The following is a 27,053-nucleotide window of genomic DNA, read 5'->3' as shown; positions in this document are numbered from 1 at the left end:
ACATAAGTAGAAAGCAGTTTAAGAGAAAAATCACCTACCCATACATGTAAATAGAAGATTTCATAGTTTAAGTGTAAACTATGAAAAAGCACAACTTGGCTCACTAGATCTAATTGTATAGGGCCAACAAAAATGAATCAGTAATTTTCTGAACTGTAACTACTCAACTATGAGGGAAAGCTGTTCAGGTGCTAGAATCTGAAGATTTACAATGATGTCAAAATATTAACAGGTATGTTAAATTTTGAGAGGCATCCATTCAAGTAAGTTTTGTAACATTTACCTGTATCCAAGCGCTTTACAGGGGACTCATCATCAACCTCAGAATCTCCACATGCACTCCTTGATCTTTTCCTTGGGTGCAGAAGTGTCTCCAACCTTGGAAGGACTACAGACAAAAAGGTTTTGGTCCCTAGCTGTGGAGAAGTTGGCTGGGTTTCAGTGTTCTTTGCAGACTTTTGGGGGCTTATACTTTTCGATTTGCAGAAGAGAATGGATGTACGTCTGTTTACATCAGTTGATGACTCAGCTACAGCAGAAACAGTCGACTCATTGAGATTACTGTCAAGTAAGTGTTCTGGAGTGTGTCCATTTATTTCTTTCTGAATGGAAGTGCTATATAATTCATTATCAAATTTTACTCTTTTGTAAAGCTTACTCTGCTCTGGATTGAGTTCTACTGGTTTGAGGGTTGGTGGTTCTGAATTAGTCTCCAAGTTTGAAGGAAGAGGTAATGCATCTGATGGTTCAAGTTTAGGGGGAGATTTATCTCCTGAAAAAATTATAAATAGAGTGTGATTTTTGAAAACCTGTAGTTATAAAGTCTATTATAAAACTCACTACAAATGTGCAGCCCACCAAATAAATTGTTGTTTGGAAACAAAGCAAAACATTTTAAAAACAAACCTTGTCTAGCAACAATCTGTCCTAGTTAGTAGTTTCTACTTTTATACTGGGAATGTAACAGGGAGAGAAAAGTAGGTGTTTATAGTTGGTGTTAAGAGTTTACACCTAGATACTTTTTTTACTTCTCATGCAGTTATGTTAGTTTCATTAACTAAAAACTAAGAAACCTCTTTTTTTCACTAGAAAGCTGGGGTTGTGGATGGTTATCTGTTAAATGCAATTATACTGCCATTCAAGTACATTTTAATATACATCTTCATCTATTTCACCTTACCAATATTCACTTTACCTGCCTAAGACACATTTTTATCAGATGAGCATAAACTCCGCACCGTATCTGTAACCTGATCTATGAGAATGAGCTAAAATGCATCATAAAATCTCCAGAAAGACAAGACTTGAAGAGCTTTTCTACAGTTGTGGTTAGATGTTTTATCTATCAAAAAGAAGGGGAAGAAAGGGGAGGAAAAAAAACACCACCTCCAAAGTCTTGCAGCTTGACTAGCCACTACTTGGTAACTTGACAATGCAGATTTGCTAGAAGAAGTCAGAAAAACCACCCTCTACCATTATTTCTTCTTCCTTCCCCCCCCCCCCGCCCCCCCCTTTTTTTTAACATGATCATTGCCCGGTCAATTCCAGGATTTCTATGCTGGATAAAGAGAATGGAGATATAACTGAGTGTATAAAACTTGTTTCAGTTTTCCATCACAACCGATGGGAGGGCAAATAAACATTCTACTGTTGTAGCAGTCCCAGACACAAGTTAAAGGGCTTCCTAAACTGTAATTACCAACTCAAAAAGATGTTACAACCTTCTTTCTAGCTTCCAAAAGAACCTTCTAAAATATAGATTGAGAAAGAAGATGCTTATTCTAAAGTAACTTTATGAGACCAATGTAATATTTATGCCATCACATAAAATTTTAAAATTTAGTTCATTTTTCTATGTCACATGAAAAAAAAGGTGTAAAAACCCCAAGGGCTTAAGCCCTGTATCTGTAGTGGATTAAATATTATCTCTGTATTGCTTTGCATTTGGCTCAGCAATGCTTACTTGAAATCTATGACTAAGCGCAGAAAAGCCTCTGCCCCATTGCTTTAAGGTCTAATCAAACAAGAGCATAGTTCCTATTAAAAAGAATATTGTTAAAATGAAGTATTAACCATGCTCACGTTTTGAAGGAACCTAAGTATTAGAATTGGTAAATAATATTTCAGGAAGGCATTCAGAATGAAATTTACAGTCAGGTAAACAAATTTAAATACCACAAATTAAAAAAGCATGTAGTTTAGAATGTCCCAGGTGACTCTCTTTGTGAACAAATTCTAATGTTCTCAAAATTAATTAGGAAATAGTCACAAAAATATTTAGGCATTCAAAACTAATTTGTGATTAAACCCTAAATTTCATGGGGCTATTCTGGTACCAAATTTTTCACAGAATTGCAACTGAAAACGTAATTGTTAGAGGGAAATTCACAGCTCTTCTAAAGTCAGCTTCTGTAGAGATCTTAGGCACAGGAATCTACTTCTTTCCTCATCTTTCTTTTTGGCAATGTGTTTTCTTTACTCCTTTAAGTACTTTGCACTTTCCAATCGGGATTTGAACTAATGACTGTTCCTCTTCCTAGATCAGAACTGTAACAGCAATGCCAATCAACTCTGGATCATACTTTTCTGTTTTAAAAAAGCATACTGTGAATGTAAGAGAACAGGTACTGCTCATTTTTGGAGTGTATCTTGCACAACAGCTGCAGTGAAAGGCTCTGTCATAGAAAAACTAGAAGCAAAAACTTCAGTTATCTGCCTGAAACTCCATTCCTAAAGAACTACATTCAGTAGCATCATCACTTGAAGATTAAAAATAAAATATAAATTAAAAAAAATCATTAAATGTTTTAAGAATCCTTAATGGCCTCAAGAACAAGATAAGTGTGTTGATTCACATACACTTTTTCTACTGTTGTCATTCAAATCTCAAGCAACTTTTATGTTTGAGAAGCATTCTCTTAGTCGCACTAAGAATTAAAATCCAAGTTGCTGTTTGAATGGCAGTTAAGGACAGTCATTTTATTGACTTGGCCTTTCAGAAATTTTGAGAACATCAAGCTGTACCAGACACAGACTGTTTTCTTTATTACCATGCTTCCATTTTCCCTTGAGCTCTTTCCTCCTCCCATTCAACGCACTTGAAATTCAATGCAAAATGAAACATGTTTCTAACTCTCCTAAAGAAAAATCAATTAGCTTTTTAGAGGCAAGCTGATCATGCAACAAACTCAAAAGAACTTCCTTTTTTTTTGAGACTAATTTTCTTGGCAACATTTAACAGTTAGCAATAAAGATCTCAGTAACTGATTTAAAACCTAAAAGTACAAATATAATATTCAACTAAACTATAAAGTTAGGCCTTTCTAGTATACTGCCCACACTGAAATAAATGGGAATTAGCCAAGAGTAGGTGCAGCTTCAAGACCAGTATTTTAAGGAGGAAGAAAAGCGTAAGGGGAAGGACTGGTTAGATATGGCTGACTTGATTCTACAACATTAAGTTTGTTAAGTCCTAACAATAGCTAGATTAAAAAAAAAACAACCCAACAAAAAACACTACCCCCAAAAAACCAAACCCAAACCAAACAAAATTAACAACCCAAAACCTACCCTCCATTGTCCCCAAAGTATGAAGCAGAGAGTAAGAACAGCTACAAAAGACAGCACAATGGTCAGAGTTTGCAGCATCACTGACTTAGGCTCACATGATCCCCAACACACATTTTGCTACTTAAGTGGATTTCTTAAAGTACAAAGATACTTTCCACTTGGGCATTTCCAATTTCTTCTTGTATGAGATTGTCTGTACTTTCGTTTCTGAACACCTAGATTTTTAAAAAGCCTTGCTACTTTGAAATATAATGGAGGGAGACTTTGTTTAAAAATATTCTCATACTCTTCAAATATTTGTTGCGATTCAGTGGCTATTTGTCCATTGAAAAATTAAATACTTGTTTAATACATTTTAATAAACACTATTAAAGCACCTGACTGAAGAAGTTCAGAACAGTTTAAAACATGGTTTAAATTCTTACCTTCCTCTTCTCCATCTTGTTCTAATGCTGTACTTTCTTCTTCAAAACTTCCAATACCTGATTCTATTTGAGGAGCTTGGTTGTGTTGCTGACTAATTTTGTTGCGAATAATGCTGATTTCTTTCTTTAACAGCTTTGCTCTTTTGCTCCTTGACCCACTGGATTTCATTGCACAGGTCAAATCAAGTTTTTCTAGCAACTCTCTCAGCTGTTCTTCCAAGGACATGTGCACTCTGTTTGCAGGATTCAGTAACCTATCCACTAAAGTGAAAATACATATGATTGAAAAGATGTTAGTGTTTTCCAGAATGGTTCCCAGAACAGTAATACTAAAAGGAAATTCACTTGCCAGAACTAAAAACATCATAAAAAGCTACTTAGATTACAGTCTTAGTATCTCCACCATCACACCAGTGATGTTGAAATGAATTCCTACTACATTATTACTACTCTTGATCAGCATTTTGCTCAAGAAAGCTAAATAGCAGAGCAAAGAATTAAAACGTCAGAAGGAAGACAGAATTAATCCTTCCCACCCTAACAGACTATTTTCTTCTTGTCAAAGAGAAGGGCAAGATTATGGTCATAAAAGAAACGTGTTAATTATTCTCCTTTATTGCCAAAACCTCAGAAAACTAATGTATGTCAAAATAAGCTATTTCAATTCCTAGTATTACAAACACATTTGATTTTAGTTCAGCAGTTTCTCTAAGAATGTGCTTAAGTGTGTGGGTGTACTGGTGGTCGTTTTTCATGACTTACAAACACATACTATCGGGTGAAAGAAAGCACTCAATTTAAAAACTTTTTTCATCTTGTTAAATTAGCCTCTCGTATTATCAAAATCAGAAACTGGACAATGGTTTTTAATAACAGATCTAGTAGAATAGAAACACTTGTATCATTCAAGCCATTTTTTAGCTGGGGGGAAGCAACTACTCAGCAAACTGAACAGCAACAATCTTAAATAATCTGTATGCAATATACACACTGTGTGTAATGGAAAATGCAACTTTTAAAGATAATCCAAAAACATCTTACCATCTTCCCAAGAGAAAGGCTGGGGTGACTCAAGTTTAGGCCGTTCAGGTAAGTGCATTCCAGTTTCATTATTGTAACCGATTCCTTCAGCATCTCGCCTAGCTTGCCTGAGAACTACACCTCCTTGATCTCGTAACCGCACTGCCGCTCTATAGAATATCGTATCTTTTGCATTGTATTTCATACAGTTATCTATGATAAGATTGAAGTCTTCTTCAAACTCACTGAGGTTTTTATAGCCTTGAGCCTCCAACCGTTTTCTCATGGTAGAGAAATCCATAGGATGTTTAATATGATCCAAATAGTCTGGAACCTTTGAATAAACATTCAAAACACAAATGGGTAAAATTATCTTACTACAGACAAAGTAACATTAGCTATTAAATGATCCACATTTTTAAACATATTTTGCAACACTTCTAATAAAGAGCTTTGAAGTGTAGCTTATATATGCACATCTTGATACTGCAAGCATTCGCATACAAGCAAAAGTTCACATATTACAAGTTTCTGCATCTTAGGTGACAAGTTAGAGCTCTATTAACAGATGCTGAATCTAAACGTTATTGTAATTCTATGGTTGTGTGTGTGTGTATTATACATGTGTTTATACATATACACATACTTATAAATGCATACATACATATAATATACAGCTGCATGTAGCCTATGCACACATATATGTATACACAAATTAAACAGACATGTATACATGTCTACATGTTATTTATGCACATGTATAGAAGTATTGTATATGTACCTATACACACACCTACATTCTATCTAGCTTCCCAGTGAATGGAATTTTACCTGAAAATAAGAATGCAGTATCCACATTTCTATTATGAGTTTGCTTTATCAAATAACCTTATCACAGAAGATCAGAATAAACCATGTTATTCCATACATGTATGTCCTAGAAATTATTTTGGTATATGAGAATAAATATGACTTCCTGCTATGAAAGTCTAAATCATAATGCAAATTAATCAGACTAGAGATTAAAAGGTGTCCTGGGTTCAGCTTGTTTTTCTCCTTCCTAGCAGCTGGTGCAGTGCTGTGTTTTCAGGTTTAGTCTGAGAACGACGCTGATAACACACCGATGTTTTCAGTCGTTGCTAAGTAATGTTTACACCGATCAAGGACTTTTCAGTCTCATGCTCTGCCAGTGAGGAAGGGCACAAGAAGCTGGGAGGAGGCAGAGAGAGGACATCTCACCCAAACTAGTCAAAGGGGTATGCCATACAACAGCACATCATGCCCAGTATATAAACTGGGGGCAGTTACCTGGAAGGGCTAGATCACTGCTCAGGTCGGGCTGGGTATCAGTCAGTGGGTGGTGAAAAACTGTATTGTGCATCACTTGCATTTACTGTTTTCTGTTCCTTTTCCCCTTTTGGTTTTATATTCTCTCCCCCCTGTTATTTCCCTTATCATTATTACTGGTGGTAGCAGTACTGGGTTTGTGTTATACCTTAGTTACTGGACTGTTCTTATCTCAACCCATGGGATTTACATTCTTTTGATTCTCCTCCCCATCCCTAAGGGGAAGCAGGGGGAGGATGAAGGAGAGGACTGAGTGAGCAGCTGCGTGGTTCTGAGTTACCAGCTGGGCTTACACCACAGAAAGCAATGCTGCTTCCACCTCTGCATGCAGTGATTTGTTTCTTTTATTTAAGTGCCACGAAGTCCTACATAAACACAAGGAAATACAGCTTAAACCATACCTCCTTAAGGTTCACTGGCTGAGCAAATATCCGAGCAGAATCCTTTTCCTGCAGCTGATCCAGAACTGATCGCAGAAGTACAGTAAATGGAGTAAGCTGAAGTTCCATAGCAACCTGCTCAATCTTGACCTACAGAAGTAGTAATTATCCAATTAAGCATTATTCCTTAAGATACAATTTTAAAGTTGCTTTGCAGCAATGCTATAGTGCTTCAGATAAGAAACACCACAAATATATTTAACTACATGAGTTCAATGCTACTTTTAATACCATCAGTGCACATTTGTCTGACACCTATTTTCAGGTAATGACTCTGTAGAAAAAAATATTCTCATCCCTTCATTGTAGGCTCAACTTCAGCTTCTCAGAACTGAAATTTGTATTTTACCTATAAATCTATTTTGTTCCCATTTTTAACTGTATTTCTTTTGTTTGAAAAGATGTTACACAAGAACAGCTTCCTATTTTGTCAACAATGCCAAGAATGACTATTGTAATTGTAATAATTTTGTAATACAGTTGTAATAACAAGAATTTAAAGGTAACATGTTTAAAATTAAATTTCAGTTGCAGTGCCATGTTCAAAATGTAAAAGAGAATTTGCTGAACATCTGTAAGTTACACCAGACCAAAACAAAGAGTAATTTCAAAGATGAAGTGCTGTATAAATTCCAAGAAAAAAAAAATTAGATAAACAGAATCAACATCTTCAAATACTTGTTCATGCTTCAGAACATTCGTTATTTTTTACAATATTACAACGCCTCTCCAGTTTTATTTTTAGACCATTTAAAAGGTTATCAACATTGAAGCAGTTTAGTTACAGCAAAAGTAAACTCTTAACCATGTCTGTGTACACATAAAATAGAAATATGTAAACAAAGTATACACCTACAAACACATGCATAAAATACATGTTCATAAATAACACATAATACATACGTATTGCAAGTGGTATGTGGATGTTCAAGAATGATGCATGGAATTTCAGAAAGCACTCAAGAATTACAAACTACATTAGCTTGCAAAGAATGTGTACAGCTTGCAAACAGTAAAAATGAAATGGTGTTTTTATAAGGACAATTAAAGACTTATAAGTGCAAACATCTTGCTTTCACGGTTCTATATAAAATACTATCTTTCTGTACCACCACTTCCTCAAATCTCTTCTCCCAGCAATGTTAACTATAGAATGTTGTAGGACATAGATGCAGGTTTAGGGGTTTTTTTTTTTCCACTCTTTTAGTGACAGAAGAATGGAAGTGCTACTCAGTACAGGCACATGTATTAGAAAAACATAAAGAGATGAAATTTTCTACACTTCTTCAGAAACCATATTTTCAAGTCTAACAAAATGGCCTGTTAAACAATTTCTCTACACAAATGCACACAGCACAGGCAACAAGCAGGAGAAACTGGATGCCACTGTAATGCTAGAAAGCTATGACCTAGTTGTTACTGAAAAATGCTGGGATGAATCCCATAGCTGGAGTGTGACTACCAATGGCTACAGGCTGTTCACAAGGGACACTGCCCTGTTGTGTAGTGATGGGGTCAGCAAGGCAAGGGTCAAAGAGTAATAAGAAGGGCTTCTACAGGTTTGTCAACTAGAAAAACAAAGTCAAAGAAAGCATACTCCCCAGGAATGTGACTGGCAAACTGATAACAACGGATGAAGAGAAAGCTGAGGTACCCAACAACTTTCTTGCCTCAGTCTTCACAGGCGCTCTCTCTTTCCACACCTCTCAAGTAGATAGATCTTGAGGAAAGGACTGGGGAAGCGAAGTCCCTCCCACTGCAAGAGATCAGGTTCATGACCATTTGAAGAACCTGAATACATGTAAGTCTATAGGAGCTGATGAGATGCACCTCAGAGTCCTGAGGGAATTGGCTGATGTAGTTGCCAAGGCACTCCCAAGATATTTGGAAGTCATGATGGTCAGGTGCAGTTCTCAGAGACTGGAAAAGGGAATCACTGAACCCATTTTTAAAAAGGGTAGAAAGGAGGACCCCCTGGAACTACCGACTTGCCAGCCTCTCCTCTGTACCTGGGCAAGAAATGGAACAGATCATCCTAGAAGCCGTATTAAGGCCCTGCAGAAAAGGACTTGGGCGAACTAGTGGATGAAAACCTCGACACAGGCTGGCAGTGTGTGCCCATTCCTGAAAGGCCAACTATAGACTTGGCAGCTTTCAAAGAAGTGTGACCAGCAGGTTAAGCAAGGTGATTCTGCTCTTCTCTGCTCTCGTGAGACCCAACTTGAAGTGCTGTGGACAGTTCTAGGGCCTCCAACACAGAAAAGACATGGACCTGTTGGAGAAGGTCCAGAGGAGGACCAGAAAAATGATCAGAGGGTTAGAACACCTCTCCTACAAAGAAAACTAGGGTTGCTCAGGCTGGAGAAGAGAAGGCTTCAAGGGAACTTTACTGAACCTTTCAGTACTTAATGGGGGTTCATTAAAAAATATGGGGACAAACTTTTTAGTACAGCCTCTTGTAACAGGACAAAAGATAATGGTTGTAAACTAAACTAGGGTAGGTTTATGCTACGTGTAAGTAAGAAATTTTTTATAGTGATGGTGGTGAAATATTGGAGCAGGTTGCCCAGAGAAATAACAGATGTCACATCCCCGGAAACATTCAAGGTCAGGTTGGACAGAGCTCTGAACAATATGATCTAGTTCAAGATGTCCTCATTGACTGCAGAGGCATTGGACCAAGAAGGTCCCTTCCAACTCAAACCATTCTGTGATTCTATGATAATTTTATGTATCTTAAAACAGGTTGCATGAGTGGGCACATGCACTTTTCTTGATCCTGTGTGAGGATTAGAAGACAAACACTGCAATCTTTCTATTGCAAAAACCATGTGTGAGAATACTTAAACTATCTTTTCTTCAGAAAAGTTTCACCAAATTAAAAATTCCCTTTACCTGTTCTCTTTTTAATTTTTCACGCTTACGTATAAGTTCAATCAACAAACGTGCTCTTTCAAGATCATGGCGCAGCCTTTGCCAGTACTTCAATTTTTCTTTTAAGGCTTGCATTTCTTCATCATCTTCTCTCTAAGAAAAGAATCAAAAGGCTTTCATGACATAAGGAACACTAACATGTTTTTATAAGTTGTGCTTTATGTAATTACAGAATGTATTTCCAGGAAAAGAGAAACTGCTGTCTAATAGCTACAGTACTTGACCACAAGCTTCATACTGCAACAAAAGAAAATATCTTCCAGAGTTTCTCAACCATCTAGCTGAAAACAAAACCTATAAAAACCAGGAAGCAATCCTATGGTAAAGACTATTCACATTAGAAAAAGCAATTCAGCAAATAGCAACACAGCAATATAACAAGCTGTAAGATAAGATTCAGTATTTTTACATCAAAATCCAAACCATGTGAAGATCATCAGCTTCTTCAGAAACTCAAGCCTGTTAGAAACAAATTCTTCTTGTGCTCAACACAGTCCACCTCCCCCGCACCCAGAATTCACGCACACTTTTAAAAGAACAAAATCACTACAACGTCTGAGGACAGGAAATAAAAAGTAGTTTATAGTAACTTTATGTGGTATGCAGTAAACACAACCTTTCAGTGAACTTATGAAACAGTTCACATATTTTTAGGAAGAAGTAGTATTTGAACACTTGCAATATTTAGTTTGATTTATACATACAGAAAACAGAGCCTTTTTTTTTAATATTCTTCATAAGGAAAAGGAAGATATTGGAATACTACCTATTCAAACAGTATTGGTAATTCATCAGAAACAAGGCCATAACAAAATGGAAGTCCTCATATTAATATCAAGAACACACAAAAAAACATCTGTTTTGGAAAATTATTACATTTAAAATGAATGTTTTATAAAAGAATCTCAGAAATAGACTTAAAAATGTGTATGTTTGCCTGTAACTAGCGTAATGCAATATTCACTTGATAAGTAATCATCAGGTATTTTTTAAAACTAAAGCAAACAAAAAGTTCTCTGAGTTATAAGAAATAGAAGAACAAAGATGTCTGAGCAGATGAACAAAACCCAACATCACAAACTGTTACACTTGAAGGAGAAACCTCCTTAACAGAAGGATAATTTAGAAATACTATAGGCACTTTAAAGGAAGCTTGTGCCATTTTTTAGACAAAAGTTTCCCAAAAATAGAACCGCAAAAAGTAGCAGTTAAAAAAAGAATACTGAATAGCTTTGTAAGCGCTATGATTCTATGATCTGCATCAATTTTTATTGCTTTATACACTTTGTAAAACAAAGGCAAGTATTCGTGGAAGCTGTAAGTTAGATTATTCAAATCTCTGACTTTAGTGAAGTTGAAAATCCTTAGCTATCAACTATCTCTGTATTACAATACAGCAACCTGGAAACAGCAGTTTGTTCCTCTTTAAAAAAAAGTTTGAAAAACTGTAGCTAGAAAATTCTAGTTTCCTTTTCTGATGACAATTACTAATGACAGTTATAATTTCTCTTGAGTTTTGACTTTGACGCATAATTTAACTGTTGATGGTCAGAACAGTTCAAAGTAAATTCTGACAGAAAAAAATAATACCCATATTTTCAATTCCTTAACATTCTCAGACTGACTGAATTAGAAAGTCTACAGTGTCACTAATTGCTGTTCTCCTACACCCCTTCAGTTCTGAGTATAAGTCCCATGTGTGGAAAAGCAACCTAACCGTTAACTGACATTGCTATACAATTTTTCCATAGCTTTATTTTTCAGGACCAGAATTAAGTTGTGGTTATTGCTAGAAGACTTGCCCTTTGCTTGCAGCCACTCAGAGTCTACTCCTTTGCCCTATGTAATTGCACAGTTCATGAAACTTGGGAACTGACTCTGCTCAAAGCTAAGTCAACAAAACCATGCTAGTTTTAGGGTGAGTCAGGAAACTTAAACAAGCAAGGGAAAAAAAAAGTTACTTTGTTACAGCAAGCCTTGGGGTAGTTCACTTGAGACTTCAGGATCTGACTAAATTTGAAGGTATAACTGTATTTAAAAAAAATAATGAAAAGAAAAATCATTCCTTCAGTTGAATGAAATTAACCAATTTCATTCCATAAAATAGGCAGGCAGGTGCCAATGTGCAGATGTGACTACTAAGAGCACCTTGCTTGCTTTCTTGTTGTGTGCACATATACTCTCGTCTTAAATGTCATTCCAGCTTGGAGATTAATAGTAAACCTCCAATTTTCTGATACTTCTATCCAAATTGGTGTTGGCAGACACAGTTACAAGTGCTGAGACAAACCCTCTTCATCCTAACCTATGTATTATATATAGTTTAGTCAGATTAAAAGATCCAGGGAAACTGAAGAGAGCTTCCAGTATCTAACCAGTAAAAACTTGGATTAAAATAGTTTCTTTTAAAATTTTTAGTTTTCATAAGCTTTTTGGCAAGGAAAGTTTCTATTAACTTTCCTGGTAAAGAGTTCTTCCAAATATTTCTTTCTATAACAAAGCCAGGAAGTTTCCTATGGCAGACAACACAAGAAAAGTTTAGAAAGAAACTGTGGTATCTTCTGACTGACTCAGCTCTTTCTGAACACCAAGTATTACCTAGGAAAAAAAAGCTAAAACTGTCATATTTATTAATACTGAGGGAAGAGGAAAATACTTCTACATCTACACACAGAACATGGATCAACTGAGAACTGGTCTTCAGCTCCAGCTCCCCCCATGAGTAAGCTACCAGTCTCTGCCTACTAGTAGGAATACTGACAGGGCGCTAACAGATCACCCCTTCCCCTAGATGTGAGTACATGGGGACAGCCTCACTCTCTACATGGACTGTAACTGATATGAGCCAAACAAAAATATAACTGGAAATTCTATTTGCAATAGTGACAAAATTGGATCTTGATCAATACAATTAGTTTTATGAAGACGCTCTGCTGGCACCTGGATGCATATCAGTCAAAACCATTCAGTGGGTGCAACTTGTGTTCTTACTGAAATCTTCAGTGCTGATATGACCTTAGTCACCAGCACCTTCTACGTTGTTTCTCTCACAGTTTATTATATACTATAGTAACAGCAGCTTTAAAATCAATCTCACTACAGCAGCAACAAGCTACTATACTTAGATTGCATACCTTACTTTTAGTCAACCATTCTTTAATTACAGAAAAAAATGGGGATATAAATTTATTAGCGCATTTCCCATAGCCTTCCTGAATTTTAGGTGGAGAGAGAAGTGACAGTATAAACCATTCTTTCAGATGGTTCCTTTCTCCTGCAGATGGTGAGGTAGCATATAAGCCAAGATCTTCTTGCCTGGTTTAGAACTTTTAGTTGATAAAACATCACCTCCAAAAGTGTATCACGATGAAGATCTGAAAGACGTTCATTAGGAAGCAACCATAAATCATGAACTCTTCTCCCCCTGACAGATTTGTTTTAGTAAATTATATTTAAAGAGGGATCAAAGCTAACCTCCACTAGCTATCCTGAAACCATTTTCAGGGTTTTGGTTCCTCACCCTAATATTTCTTTTCAGTTTAAATAAAAAAGCAAATAAATAAATAAAAATATTCTCTGAATCTGTATTACATCAGTGTTTATGTTCCCCTGACTGATTGAAAACCTATTCAGGTTTCTTGATGTTTTGACCTCTCACATAAAATGAGGTCAACAGAATTTTCCCATCTAGACTGAAATGAATTACCATCTATATTTCAAAAACTTTGACACATTCTCAAAACAGCCATGGCACTGCTGTTTGTTAAAGTCTTCATTCTGGTTTGGTTTATACTTCGAATAATGAAAATGACTAATGCATCAAATGCTTTACAGTTATGACTACTTTAATAGGCATTCCAAATACTTACTGAAGATGGTATGGGCAATGTCATACAATCCTGCCATGTCACAGGATACTCACTACTCACTGAAAAGTGCTACCATCTACATATTTTTCATCAACAGAATCATTTAATACTCAGTTCTGCTTGAAGATCGCTTTTTCTTTACAAACGTCAAAGTTAATACAGGTTTTTACAAATAAAATTTCAGAACTACCCTCATTTTTAATAACCCAGTATAAATAGTTTCCAATTAATTGAGAAAATATTTTCTACGAAATAGTCCATAGCTCTGAAAAGAAATAAATAGTGTTTGCACAGGAGTGCAAAAAGGCAAACAGATTCTAAACGGTTCCTAACCCTTACTATAGAATCACAGAATCATAATCCAACTACAATAATAATATTTTCTTTTGGTAGCCACCGTTTGAATATTTAGAAATGTCACAGTCTCATTAAGCCATCTCAACAGGAAAAGTACTTCCCAACTACCAACCATTAAGTGTATTTTTTCAGACACTAACTATAGCCTAGGTCTATACTGCCACGTAACCCTTAGACTTTGGTGCTTGATTTTGTTATTTTTAAGGACTCAAGCTCATTAAAAAAAAAAACAACTCAACAGTCTACTATCTGAATAAAATAATTTCTGCTATTATTAGGTAACTGCCAGGCACAACTCTTCAGAATAGAATCTTCTCATAAAGGATTAGAAGATTAGAAATTTGAAGTAGAATACAAAATATTTTACATAAGTAACAGCACCCCAAAATAATATTAAAATGGAGTAATATAGAAGCAATGAAAGAAAGGTGAACAAGTGGCCAATTTATATTCAAACTTAATGCCATCTAAAAGGCATACAACTAAAATCCATGAAAAGGAATTTGAGTATCTCAGCTCTGAGAAAACACTGAGAGAGCTGGGACCATTTCGCCTGGAGAAGAGGAGGCTCAGGGGGCATCTCACCAATGCATATAAACATCTGAAGGAAAGGTGCAAAGAGGATGGAGTCAGGCTCTTTTCATGTTGCCTGTGACAGGACCAGAGGCAGCACAAAGTGAGAAACAACAGGATCTCTCCAAACATTAGAAAGCACCAAGTGGGATCAAGCACTGGCACAGGTTGCCCAGGGAGGCTGTGGAGTCTGCACCCTTGGAAAAACTCCAAAGCTGTCTGGATACAGTCCTAGGCAACCTAAGTAGCCCTGCTTGAGCAGCAGGTTGGACCAGATGGCCTCCAAAGGTACCTGCCAATCTCAATTATTTTGGGAATTATTAATTGGGTTTTTTTTTTGTTGTTTTGTGTTTTTCCTCATGAAAACTAAGAAAAGAAACACAAAAAAATGACAGATCAAATAATTAGTAGTGTTGAGCATGATGTTTTTATGACTACGATAATTAATGATTTATTCAGCAAATAGCAATGCAACTCAAACAAAATAATTGTTCAGCTTTAAAAGGCACGGGGGGGGGAGAAGCTCAATTTAATACAAGTAAATGATTATAAAATGCATTAAGTTCTAGAGGCTATTTAACAGAAACAGTTCCACTGGAAGATAAACACCTGGAGAATGAAAGGAACCAAAACAATAAAAGACCAGCCAAAATCTCTAATGTCTTTGAATAGCTGCTTGTTTTACAAAAATGGGAAGCAGAGGTGTATCACTTTCTGCATGACACACATCTGGAATGCCTGTTTCATTGTTTTTCAGCAATTCTGGCTGATAAATGCATACAACTTTAACCAGCCTAGACGTATTTTAGCTAAAATGAGTTTTACCTGAACAAAACACCAACAAAAATTTACACTTGTCTATAATTCCACTTAACTATGTAAAAACTAAGAGTGGAAACTGGTCTTTGTACTTCATCAATAACTTGCTCTTTATTCTGTTACTACTGAACAAGGTGGGTAATGAGGATCTGAATTTGAAGACTGTAAACTGGAACGCCTAGCCTCTACTCTGCAAAAATCCCTAGTTTTCTGAGCTATAAGCGTCAAAAGATTACATTCACTTTGCACTTTTTCATGTATTTAATACTAGATTTATTTTTATCTTAATAACTCACAGCACATTGATACGTGATTTCCAAAAAACTACAATACTAATCAATGAACACTGGTATCAGGATAGTTTAAGTGACCGTGTTTTTGTGAAACATTTAAGCAAAACCAAAAAGAAAAAACAATCACACACAAAAACAAACAACAAAAAAACCCTGCAGAAATATTCTTCTTTTCACAACTCAAATTAAAAAGGATTAGATAATGCCCCATTTCCAATATGGGACATACTATTTAAAAATAAGGTGAAGAATTTACTCAGTCCTGAATAAGAGAAAGTCTTCACTCTGCTACATTCCCTGGTTAGTTTTTTTTACTCTTTAAAATAAAGATTTTCTGATTTCTTCTTAGTAAAAAGTGTATCACATACCTGTTGTGTGTTTCTTTGTGACTGTAAACTGGACTGCAGCCTTCTCAACAGAGGAACACCATTCCTAGACAGTCTTTTAAGCAACCAGTAACTGTGCACTCGTTCAACAAATTGCTTCTTCCGCTGAATGGCCACCTGATTCATAATCTTATTTAATCTAAAATATGGAAAAACTGATATTGTATTTTACACAGCAAAGCATAAAATGTATTTGTCTATGGAAATTAAACATCAGATATAACATGAATGCATAACATCAGTGATCACCGTATTACTAATTTCTTTCAACGACGACCCTTTCAGTACAATTATATCTGAGCAGTCAATTACAATCAAATGCATCTGCTTAACACTTCAATTTCTAAGTACATTACTTTATAAAGCTAAAGTGTATTTTTTCATTATCATTATCCAAGAGCAATCCCAGATTAGGGCTGAGAACAAAGCTTTATGTAAGTTTCATAATAGTTTTCCTATTATAATCAGAAATAAAACTCTAAATCCCTACAAAAGTTTTCAGATCATTCCTTGCTATCTTCACACAAAATTAGTAGTTTATCTTAACGACAATATAACTTCAAACATTTTACAAAAAAGCATGCAACAAAAAGCTTGTATTATTCATTTACAAATATTAATTTTTTGGTAAAGTAAAAAAAAATAATTGTAAACCAGAAAAACTCTTATTATTTTACTCCACATACAAAGAAAATATCCACACAGAGATGCAAGAGAGGATCATACAAACAGTTAAGCACTGTATACAGATTAAATAACCAGTATTTTCTCCAAAGTTATTTTTTAAAAGATGCAAATATTGTTTACATATACTGTTTACAAATACTTTAGTGAAATACTAATTCATAACAACCTTGACTCTTAAACAATGACACACTGAATGACTAAGCCACACACAACACTACTATCCCAAGACTTGTACTAAAAAATATGTTTATCTGAAAAGGATCTTCAACCCTGTGCCTGCAGTGTCTTGAAATGACATAAAAGAGTAATAATAATAAAAAAAAAGTTAATGGTTGTAGAATGAAATGGTTTTGGTTTTGTACGATATTGCAGGATTTGTCACTGTTGGCAGCCTTTGCAAAATTAACACAAGATATCCTAAGACACAAACCCCCTGTTACTGTCAGGGGAATTGTTCATTCATTTTGGGGCAGGGGTGAGCTATAGAGAGAAAGGGATTTTTCTGAGCTGGACCTAAAAACCGTTAAAGAAAAGATAATGTCAACAAACAGAATCTGTTAGTTCTTCGCTCAGTGCCCATAGCAAAACTCTACAATGGACAGCATACTTATCAGAGATTCTCCAATAAAATTTAATATCAAAATAGGAAAAATTGAATTCAAGAAGGATCTAATTTGCACTGCACTACCACAAGGCATTTAAATAAAAATCACAAACATATACGCATATTAGTATTGTTCTGCTTTTTCCCTCTTAATATTAGGAATAACAGAGTTTCACAGGTAAATGGTAGAAGCCGTCAAACACCTAAACAGAATGTAATGCTAGAAGTAAACCTTAGCTATAATGCACTGTATTAATACCTGAAAAACTTGAATGACATTTTTTCAGACAGACACACAAGTGAGTTCATCCCAAGTTCAGAGTTCACCTAGGCCTGGTTGTTTTTTTGGGGCTGCATAGAAGGTACAGTGCAGTAGGTCTTCTCAGTGTTATGCTAACTAGCCACAGTGCTTTCAGCCATCACAGGGTAAGGCAGAGCAAACACAGGTTTTCTTCAAAATACAGTGCCATTGTGTCTCTTGGTTCTTTGGTGGCATTATTTTTCAATTAGCAACTAAGCCAGTTAGGCATTTTACCTTAACTTAAAGCTTAGAAAGTCTGCAGATGAATTTAGGACTGTCTTGTCTTTCACTTAAGAGCAGAGGAGGACTCCACAAAGATTTACTCAATGCAAAACAGACCTTGACATGACCATATTAAACTTCAAACACGACAGAATTACAATTAATTACAGAATGCAATCAAACTCAAATAATTAATTTCACATCTCTCTCTTGGAAACAGCAAAACCTACCGAACCGAGCCAAAAAAGCACAGCCAAATATACAACTATTTGGAAAGATCAGAGAATCATAACTTGACAGGAAGAAAGGTGCCTTGGCTTCATGCTCATCAGATGTGGCAAGACTAAACAATATCTTTAATTACAGCTTTAAGTACATTTGCCCATTCACATTACAAACAATTCTATTCATAGATAATTATATTAGTAAAGTGCAAGAATAAGCTTAGCAAAGATATTCACAGAAGGTATTTTCAAACTCTCAAAATACAAACAAGAAGAAGGTAATTTGGAGTGCAGAAATTACCTTACAAGGGGTAGGAATCTACTGCTCCCTCTAAATAAAACCAAATACTGGCTGCTAATATTTCATTTAGAAGTCAGATTTTGGTAGTGGCAATATAGCACTAATCACCCCTTAATTTCTCAAGATGGAGAGGTCAGAGGCTTTTCACAAGGCAAGTTATGTAGAGAGCCTCCACACTATGATCTTAGTGATAGAATAAGGATGTCATATCTGCTACTAGCCCCTGAGAACCCACTAACTATAGTGCAGTTCTTTAAACACCTTTTTACTTAGCCAGATACTCCCGTGTCGACTTTCACTGTTTGGAAAGCTTGATATTTTGACAGACAATACAATCATTTTGGAGAAATACAACATGATTCATCTGCTGCTGTAGAACCCTTGAGGTAGCACAGACAGGGTATTGATTTGATGCTCCCACTTTTGGTAGTGCTACCACATCAGGAAAGTGGTTCTCACTCACAAAGATTCACTCAGATGCAGGGAAGCTAACACAAGCATGAAATAAGGCACAAAGGTATGCACCAGTCTTGAGCAAACTCCTTTCTGCTTCCTTAGCTTGAACTAGATTTGTAAATGATGCAACTAAATTCTCTGAGGTCTTAGAAGAGTTTGCTGCACATTCCACTTCCTTTTTTTCAAGAGATGTAATTAAAATAAAAAATTGAACTGTAAAAAAAAAACAAAAAGGTGCGTATTTATATATTTGAGGCAGGTAATGGAGAGCTGTTCAAAAACTTTATAGTTTTGCAATCCAGGATCTGACTTGCACAAGACACAATTAACCGCTACACTACACCACCAAATCCCCCACACAGAGGCAAGGTTTACACAACCTTGACCACATCCCAAACTACACAAAACACCTCAGCAAAGGTAATGTTTTGCTAAATTTTGTCCACCTTTCAACATTTGTTAAGACAAACTTCCCAGGAAGCATCCTGAAATGGACCATGCTAAGTGTTAAATGTTTTTCTCTCAAAGCATTTAAGCATTTAACACAATTAAGCTAAACCTGTAGCAGAACAATTCTTATGCTGTCAGGTGCTGCATCCTGAACCCTTATTCTGAGGCCTTAAAATAGAGCTCAGCGTGTCTCACAGAATGTTGTTTTCCCCCCATCTTACCAGTTATTTAAAATAAACTGAAAGAACTAAAAAATTCTTAAAAAGGTGGCCATGCTCTCATGAAATTCAGCAGCTGCTGTACGTATCTGGTCCCATGAAAGAAGCATTAGGCTTCAGGCTCATGACCACTGCACCCTTTTGATGTTTTGGCACCACCAGTCATGCTTCCTCTTTTTTTTTCACTTTTTTTAGGCTACACTCCAAGACTACACAGATGTCAAAACATTTTTCATAACCATTTTATTTGTGCCACAGGCAAGTGAGGAAGCCAGTACTACTTCCCTTCCTCAGCTCCACTGGTATCCAACTGTAAACCACTGTGACACCCACTACAAACACCATATGGAGGCACCATACAATTCCATGCTTGTATTTAAACAGGCAGAGATCCCTCTTCAGCTGAACCTTTCAAATAGCACCTGCAGTGCCCAGCCTCAAACTTTAGTTCAGGCAAAAGTGTAAATTACAGCCTTAAAACAACACTGGATTTACAAAAGCAACAGAAGGATGAGGAAACTGGTTCTTCTTGAAAGAGTCAGACAGATTCAAATAATTAAACTTAAAAAGAAAGTTAACATGCAACAGCTTTGGTAAGAAACTTTTTATCAGCTGCTCTAAGCTAACCCTCTCCTCAGAGACTTTTGATGGATAATCTACCCTGCAAAGAGTAATACTCCCAATGCACTGGTCACAGCATTCAGAAAAAGCTGTTATTCCCTCATCTTTAGATAAATACATAAAATAATTTTCACCAACATGAAGAGATGTGCTCGTCATATTAGCAATCTCACAGCTTCCTCATTCCTCCTCACAATCCCCTTCCTCCCCCAGTTTCAGTTATATGTCACTGTGGCAAATACAGCAACTGGTTGCAAGAGAAGTGAAAACAGTATTTCTGGGGACTAAGCTATGCGGCAGTTTAACGTCGGAAAGCCAGTGAAATATAATGAGCCACTTTTCTATTAATCATCACTAACTACTCCATAAATCCCATGTGCTTTTTAACCCCACAGATATCATTTCAGTATTACACTGTATCAAGATTTCTACAGCACCTCTCCATTCACAGGTTCTTGAAATATAAACTGGAGAGAAAACTTCCTTAAGCAAATACATAATTCTGCTAGTATTACAATAGTAATTTAGGCAGAAAGAACGGAATATGAGCATCTTAGATTAAGCAAGACCAAATGCCCACTAAACCAAATAAATTTTTAAACATGAACCAAACATAGTTTAATTACTGTACTCGTCCTGAGCCTCCACTTTCATCAATTCCTTATTTTGCATCTTCCTATACCAATACAGCTGTATTAAAAGTACATGTAAAAGACTAGAAAAATTAAAATATACTTTGTAAGATGTTATTTAGTATCACTGAAGTTCCAGTTTCTCTTGACCTATAATAATATACATGATCAAATGATGTTCCACTTCCCTGGGCAAATAAAATATCCCTATTTTCCCCACACAAAGACTGTAGGTAAGTTTCTAAAACCTGCAGGAACAAAACAAAACAACAAAACCAAACTGAACAAATTGTAACAAAATACACTATATTTCAAGAACATTGTAATGCTCAAGCCCTGCTCAGCAAAATTTCACAGAACATACAGAGATTCATAGAAAGCAAGAAAGACAAAAAGTACCTACAAATAATTACAGCAATTCCAATGAGTAACTGTAAGAGAGTAAGAAGGAAAAAAAAATACAACCAACCAACCAAAACCCCAAACCCTAAAAAACCAACCCAGAATAAAAAGCTATAGAAGTATCTATTTTGGGAAATGGAATTAACCTGGGGCCTTGGCAACTATTTCTCCTAGTTCTGTATCCAAAAACTTTAGCTTTCAAAGATGAGAAAGCCTGCTTGGACAGATGAAACTCTACTCATCCCCCACTGATCCTTTGGCAGGGGCTGCTTATCAAACAGCATGTGTAAGACTCACCTTTCAATACAGTTTGGGTTTTTTTAAGCAGTGGACAGTTTTGTTGCTGTACATGTTTTTGTTATTCCCTCCTTCAATAAAAATACTCAGTTTACTGTATGATTTGTTAATTAAAAAAAAAACAACAAATAAACCAACCCCAAACAAACCATTTCCATCAGTTTTAAAGGCAACACCAGCAGATGAATAACTATATAAAACTGGAGTACATTTGCATATCTTTAGTTCCTTTTGACAAAGGGTAATGGTAAGGTTTCTTTTATAACTAGCCAAAGTCAGTGGTGTACACAGCAGGGTACATATCAAATACTGAAAAGGCTGACAGTGATTTCATTTAAATTTCTAAGCAACAGTCTGCAGAATCCCTGTGTGACAAATACACACTTTCCTAATTGTAACTGCTTTCCAGATTTTGAAGCTTTGAAAAAAATAGGAATGCCCCATTCCTGAATCCCTTCCCTCACTAGTCAAAAGCAATGTTTAAAACATCTTGCAGCTCCTCCTTTTAAGTAGTGTGTTTTAAAGTTCTAGCTGTTGAATTTGCTTTTCTCTGCTATGCTGAGAATCCAACAGTATATATTTTATCTACTGATTCATCTTCTGAAGCCTGAGAGTCTCTCTAGGTCCCTGCTTTTTCTTCTACATTTACTAGTATTGCTATAGTATTCGATTTTGACTGAACATATAGAAAGTACTTTTTCTTACTTCACATGACTGTGACATCAGGCATCTATTTTTCACTGGATCAAGCAGCTTGTAAGATTTTTCTTGGATAGGAAAATAGAACACTGAACTTCAGAGTTAAGAAAACGCTGTTATTTCAGTTGGTTCTCCGTTAGTTATAACAAGTGACTTTGTTCCTATTTTAGCAACTGAGTTTGTGGTCTTCCAAAACTTTGGATAAGGAAAAAAGAAAATCAAAATAAAAAACAGCAACACCCCCCCCCCCAAAAAAAACCAAAACAAAAAACAAAACAACCAAATAATTAAAAAAAAAAAAAAAAACAAACAAAAAAAAAAACACTTAATCACACTGGAAAACCTGCTTAGTCTTATAACAAAAATCACACACATAGAGTTACTTCTGCCACTTTCTATATATAATACTGAGTCATAACTTTTCCTTAAAATTACTCAAAAGATATCTGTTTTTTTTTGCAGCACAGTCATACCCCATGCGATTCTGAAATGTCATCTCAAAAGGCTAAGTGCTCATCAGCAGAAGATAAAAGAAAGATTGCCTTTCTATCTGTTACATATATATCAATATATCTCAGTATTTATCTACTAATTTTTGTGCACTCTTAACTTGAATAAGAAACTACCAGGGACAGTTCTTCAGACAATGCATTCTGAAATGTTTTTTTTGGTACAACCCAAGATGCCACACCCTCTAACTGACAAATCTAATGAAAGTTCACATAACTAGTGAAACTCAGAAGTACTGAGAAATAGGAACGTGAATTTTTATCTTCATAACTGCATAATTTCATATATAATTATTGTGGACTGAAACCCTGAGAGTACACACAAAAATACTCATGGTGTACCTTACAGAAGTAAGTACTAATTTCTGTTTTAAGCTTCTTTGACCTATATATGCAAAATAAACAGCACACAGGGAGGAAAAAAAACCAAAAATGTACAGCATATTCCTATACCCATTTTGTAAAAAGGGCATATTTAAATAAGAGACAGCACTTCCATGCTCTTTTTCAGGCACAGGGGGGCAAAGAGGGGACGAATCATCATCGGACATCCATCAACTTGTGGCTTTTACTACCAGATATACAAACATCTTCCCCATTATTTTTACTCAGAATCAAAATCTACTTTTACAACTTACCTAGTAAGTCTCACTTTCTTAAACACATTCTTATTAAATAAGCCAGTGTCAAGGCACACTAGCTTGAAAATAAAGCTCTAAAGCTACCTTTATTTTCAAAAAATACCACCGAGGCAATGTTAGTGAACACTGTAGTCACTCCTATCTTGGTTTAGGCAAAACTGCTTTTTTATTTAAGCAAATAGGGCAGGATGACAGTATTAATATCCACATGTAGCAGAAAGGTCTCAAAGTCAATCTTACAAGAAACATCAGTAGATGATGACTGCTAGCATCCCCTTCCACTTTACCTAGGTGATTCCACCATCTAATTATTAGGTATAGCCAGCAGGAAAACCTACATTATGTACTCCTGCAATTAAATGTATTTCCACGATTTTGTGAAAGTATACATACATTTATATCCAAGGATAAACAGCTAACAACATTAGTCTGGCTTTATATAGCTTTCAGTTTTCCTTGCAATACTGGCTCTTGTAGTATTTTTCAATGGCATTTTAATGCTGAATTTTAAGCAGCACTTCTTAGTCTCTCCCCTGACTTAAAAACTTTCTGAAGGCATTAGGCATTCAAAAAAAGTCAGTATCCTAAAAACCATTAAAATAAATTCCCAAAAGAGACACGCAAGCCACATAAATGAGTAAGAAGCATCATCTGTGAATGCATTCTAGAAGAGTCTCAAAGGCCTTGTAAATATTCCTTTCCACTCATACTGTGTTTCATCACTTTTCTGTTTATTTATTTTTCTGATCCATACTTCATTTTAAATGTAATCAAGGTCCCTGTGTTGAGATAACAAGACTGTAATTATTTGGCAAGAAAGTTCAGGATAATTCAATTGGGTAAGTGATGAAAAAAAAGGCAATACTGGTTCTGCCTTAAGGAGACACAGGAACAGAAATCCAGTTTATTACCAGGAGCAATATACACTTTCTAATAAAAAGGTCAACACAGAAAAAACAGGTAATGTGCAGCACATCTGATTTCTAAAGAAGCTGGAAATATTCCAAGTATCTCAGCAATTTTTGCTCTCAGTTATCTACTCACTACTTACCTACTTTCATAAGAACCTTTAAATTCTTTCAATATGATGCAACACAACTGATGCATACAACATGGTAAACAAGTATAACACCGCAGTCTTATTTTTTCTGAAAGTGAAGCTTTGCTTATTTTCTTTTTGCTCTTTGTACAAGTATTGCATTTCAAATGCTTTTTTAAAAAACGTTTCAGACACTACAAATATACCATGCAGAAACCGAAAATGAAGATGAAAGGGAGTATTTATACTTTAGATTATTTGCTTCCACTTAACAGAGCTATACTTCCATGGATGGTATTTCAATCAAGCAGATTACACTATCTCAGTATATATTTTGAAAATATTGAAAATTAAATATTCTACATCACATTCAATTTACCCTAAGTATATAGCCACAATAGCCTAGTTTCACACAATCTTTAAAGAACATGAATATTGGCACTGGCTTTGTTTTTCATCAAGCAGACACATTTTAAATGCCTCTTTTGACACAGAAGATGAAGAGATTACAGCAGAACCGTAATATTTGTATTAAAGAATCAAATACAAGAAAACAGTTTCCACAGCCAACACTGCAATTCTTCTCCTGTGTGTATCCACCCTATTCAATGGCTAAGGCAGCTGTTATAGAGGACAAGGATGAACAGCAGCAAAGGGGAAAAAATAAATCCACAAGGAACTGATCACAGAGCCAGTACACGATACCTAACAGAGAAACTAGATTTAGATTGTCAAGTCAGTCCCTAAGAGCTGGAATTTCATAGCTTGGAAATTCTGGGCCTGCAATCTAAATAACATAGTTCTAGTATTTTATTATGGGGGGGAAAAAAATTATATACTAGGCAAAATTCAACCATCACACATCATCAGTGGAGTATGAACACTGCAAGAACAAATGTACCACTGTCTTCAGAAAAACTAACTGGTGGCAGCAGGTCACTTTTCAGATGATCATTTGTTAAGATGTGCAGGTGCCCCCTTGTCCCTCCCAGAAGTACAGTTTGAGTGTCATTTCCCAGTCACAACCCCAACATAACATGGGGTCTCTGGCACTTCCCAGAGACACAGAACTTTCAGTCTAGAACTCATTTCTGCTTAAAAAAAAAAAAAAAAGAAAAAAGGGCAAGCTGATGGCTGATGAATACAAGCAGTGCAATGTAAGCAATCTTCAACAGTTTTATATTTCAAGAAATATTAAGTCGAATTTCCTAGTATTACCTAGAGGTAATGCACTCTCTGATGCAAATTCATATATACCTAAGCAGCTCCCCCGTGGTCCCCCATATTATCTTAAGCGCAAAGCGAGTTATTAAGAAATCAGCACCAACAATACTGGAAACTGAAGTCACCCTAGGGCTCTAACATCACCTACTGCACCTTTGGAAGTGGATACTTACGGACAGACTTTCTAAAAGATAGAGAGGTGACTGGCATTAAAAGATAGATAGATAGATAGATAGATACATAGACAGATAGATAGATAGATAGATAGAAAAAAAAAGAGACAGGAAGCAAGCGCCCATCTCCTATAATCAGTGGTTAACAACTTCTGATCCTACAGTCTTGAATCAGTAATTCACAGATGATAGCCTGAGAAGCCATATAATTAGTTTACACATGACCTACAGAATGACAGTATCTGTGTAGTTTAACAGCAAAAAGCTTGGAGTATAACATCTGTGTAAGAAACTCAGATAACTGAAAAGTGCAGAGCTCTCAAAATCGGTGGTGTAGTGACCTGACCTACAGATACAAAATTAATGAGCTACAAGAGTTGCAATTAAGTAAACCAAACACTTCCACGCATGCCTTTGTTTCCAGAGATGTTGAAAACACATTAATTTCAAATTCTCCAGGAAAACAGCACTAGTGTTCAAATACTGAGCATATATGTTTCTTCTCTGATAATTTAAATAGCTTAATTGCTCTTCTTTACGATGTCTGGAAAGGCAAATTATGTTTCAACTCCAAGGGAAAAAAAGCACTGAAAAACAGATTAAAGGGATCATTTAAATGAAGACTGCTATGAAATGGTCCACATCACTTATGGGTATATGGGTATTTAACTCGCACATACACTTCACACATGACTTCTGCTCATGCTAAAACGAACAGCCAAAGAAAATCAAAACAACTGAGATATGGGTCTGCAGCACAATCCCTTCTATTCTGCTTTTAATTCAGGTATTGGTTTTCCAAGACTAAGCACATTCACACTACAAAGAGTACTTAAGCAATGTCTTTCTCAGCTAAAGACAACCAGTTTATAATAAAGCCCAACTCAGAACAGCCTTAAACTGTGCCTTTTTTTTTTTTTTCACTTCTGACATAGAATACAGGAACTATACTTGTGTCCAGCGAACAGGAAACTGAGCATAAACAGAAGCTGAATCTCTCTGCAGCCTTGAAAAGAAATGTAATCATTACTTAAAAAAAATAAAAGGAAAAAAAGGCCTTTATATTTCTGTTCCTGGCATCTAATGACACCTTAAAAAAATAAAGCCAATTACATTACCCTTTTAGGATCTGGGTTTTTTAATGAAAGTTACCAATGGAAAGAACATACATTCCGATCCTCAACTCTCACGTAGGTCATATTCTTTCTTACTTGGTCTTAAAAAAGCAAAAACAGAACAAAAAACACACTACACCCACCAATCACCACTGTCTTAATTAAGACAATGCCACATTCTTTAATATCAACTCCCCCCTCCCAT

At 35.8% G+C, this 27,053-nt stretch overlaps 1 protein-coding gene across 6 annotated transcripts in view; it reads right to left on the bottom strand.

Moving 5' to 3' along the window:
* BRD1 (bromodomain containing 1) overlaps positions 1–27,053 on the bottom strand; it is a 64,351-nt gene that overhangs the window by 24,141 nt on the left and 13,157 nt on the right. For 4 of the 6 annotated variants that reach the window (XM_005150044.4, XM_034063179.1, XM_034063176.1 and 1 more), the window contains exons 3-8: positions 16,016–16,172; positions 9,698–9,829; positions 6,764–6,892; positions 5,037–5,349; positions 3,996–4,256; positions 284–772 (exon numbers count right to left, since the gene is read on the bottom strand). In XM_005150044.4, coding sequence (XP_005150101.1) covers positions 284–772; positions 3,996–4,256; positions 5,037–5,349; positions 6,764–6,892; positions 9,698–9,829; positions 16,016–16,172 — 1,481 coding nt within the window. The remainder of the gene's footprint in view (positions 1–283; positions 773–3,995; positions 4,257–5,036; positions 5,350–6,763; positions 6,893–9,697; positions 9,830–16,015; positions 16,173–27,053) is intronic. The other 2 variants (XM_034063177.1, XM_034063178.1) reach the window with 2 other exon arrangements.

The sequence above is a fragment of the Melopsittacus undulatus genome, chromosome 5 (genome assembly GCF_012275295.1).
Source record: "Melopsittacus undulatus isolate bMelUnd1 chromosome 5, bMelUnd1.mat.Z, whole genome shotgun sequence".
NCBI lineage: Eukaryota > Metazoa > Chordata > Aves > Psittaciformes > Psittaculidae > Melopsittacus > Melopsittacus undulatus.
Note: the sequence above shows the minus strand (reverse complement) of the source record. Positions and strands in the feature narration are given on the sequence as shown.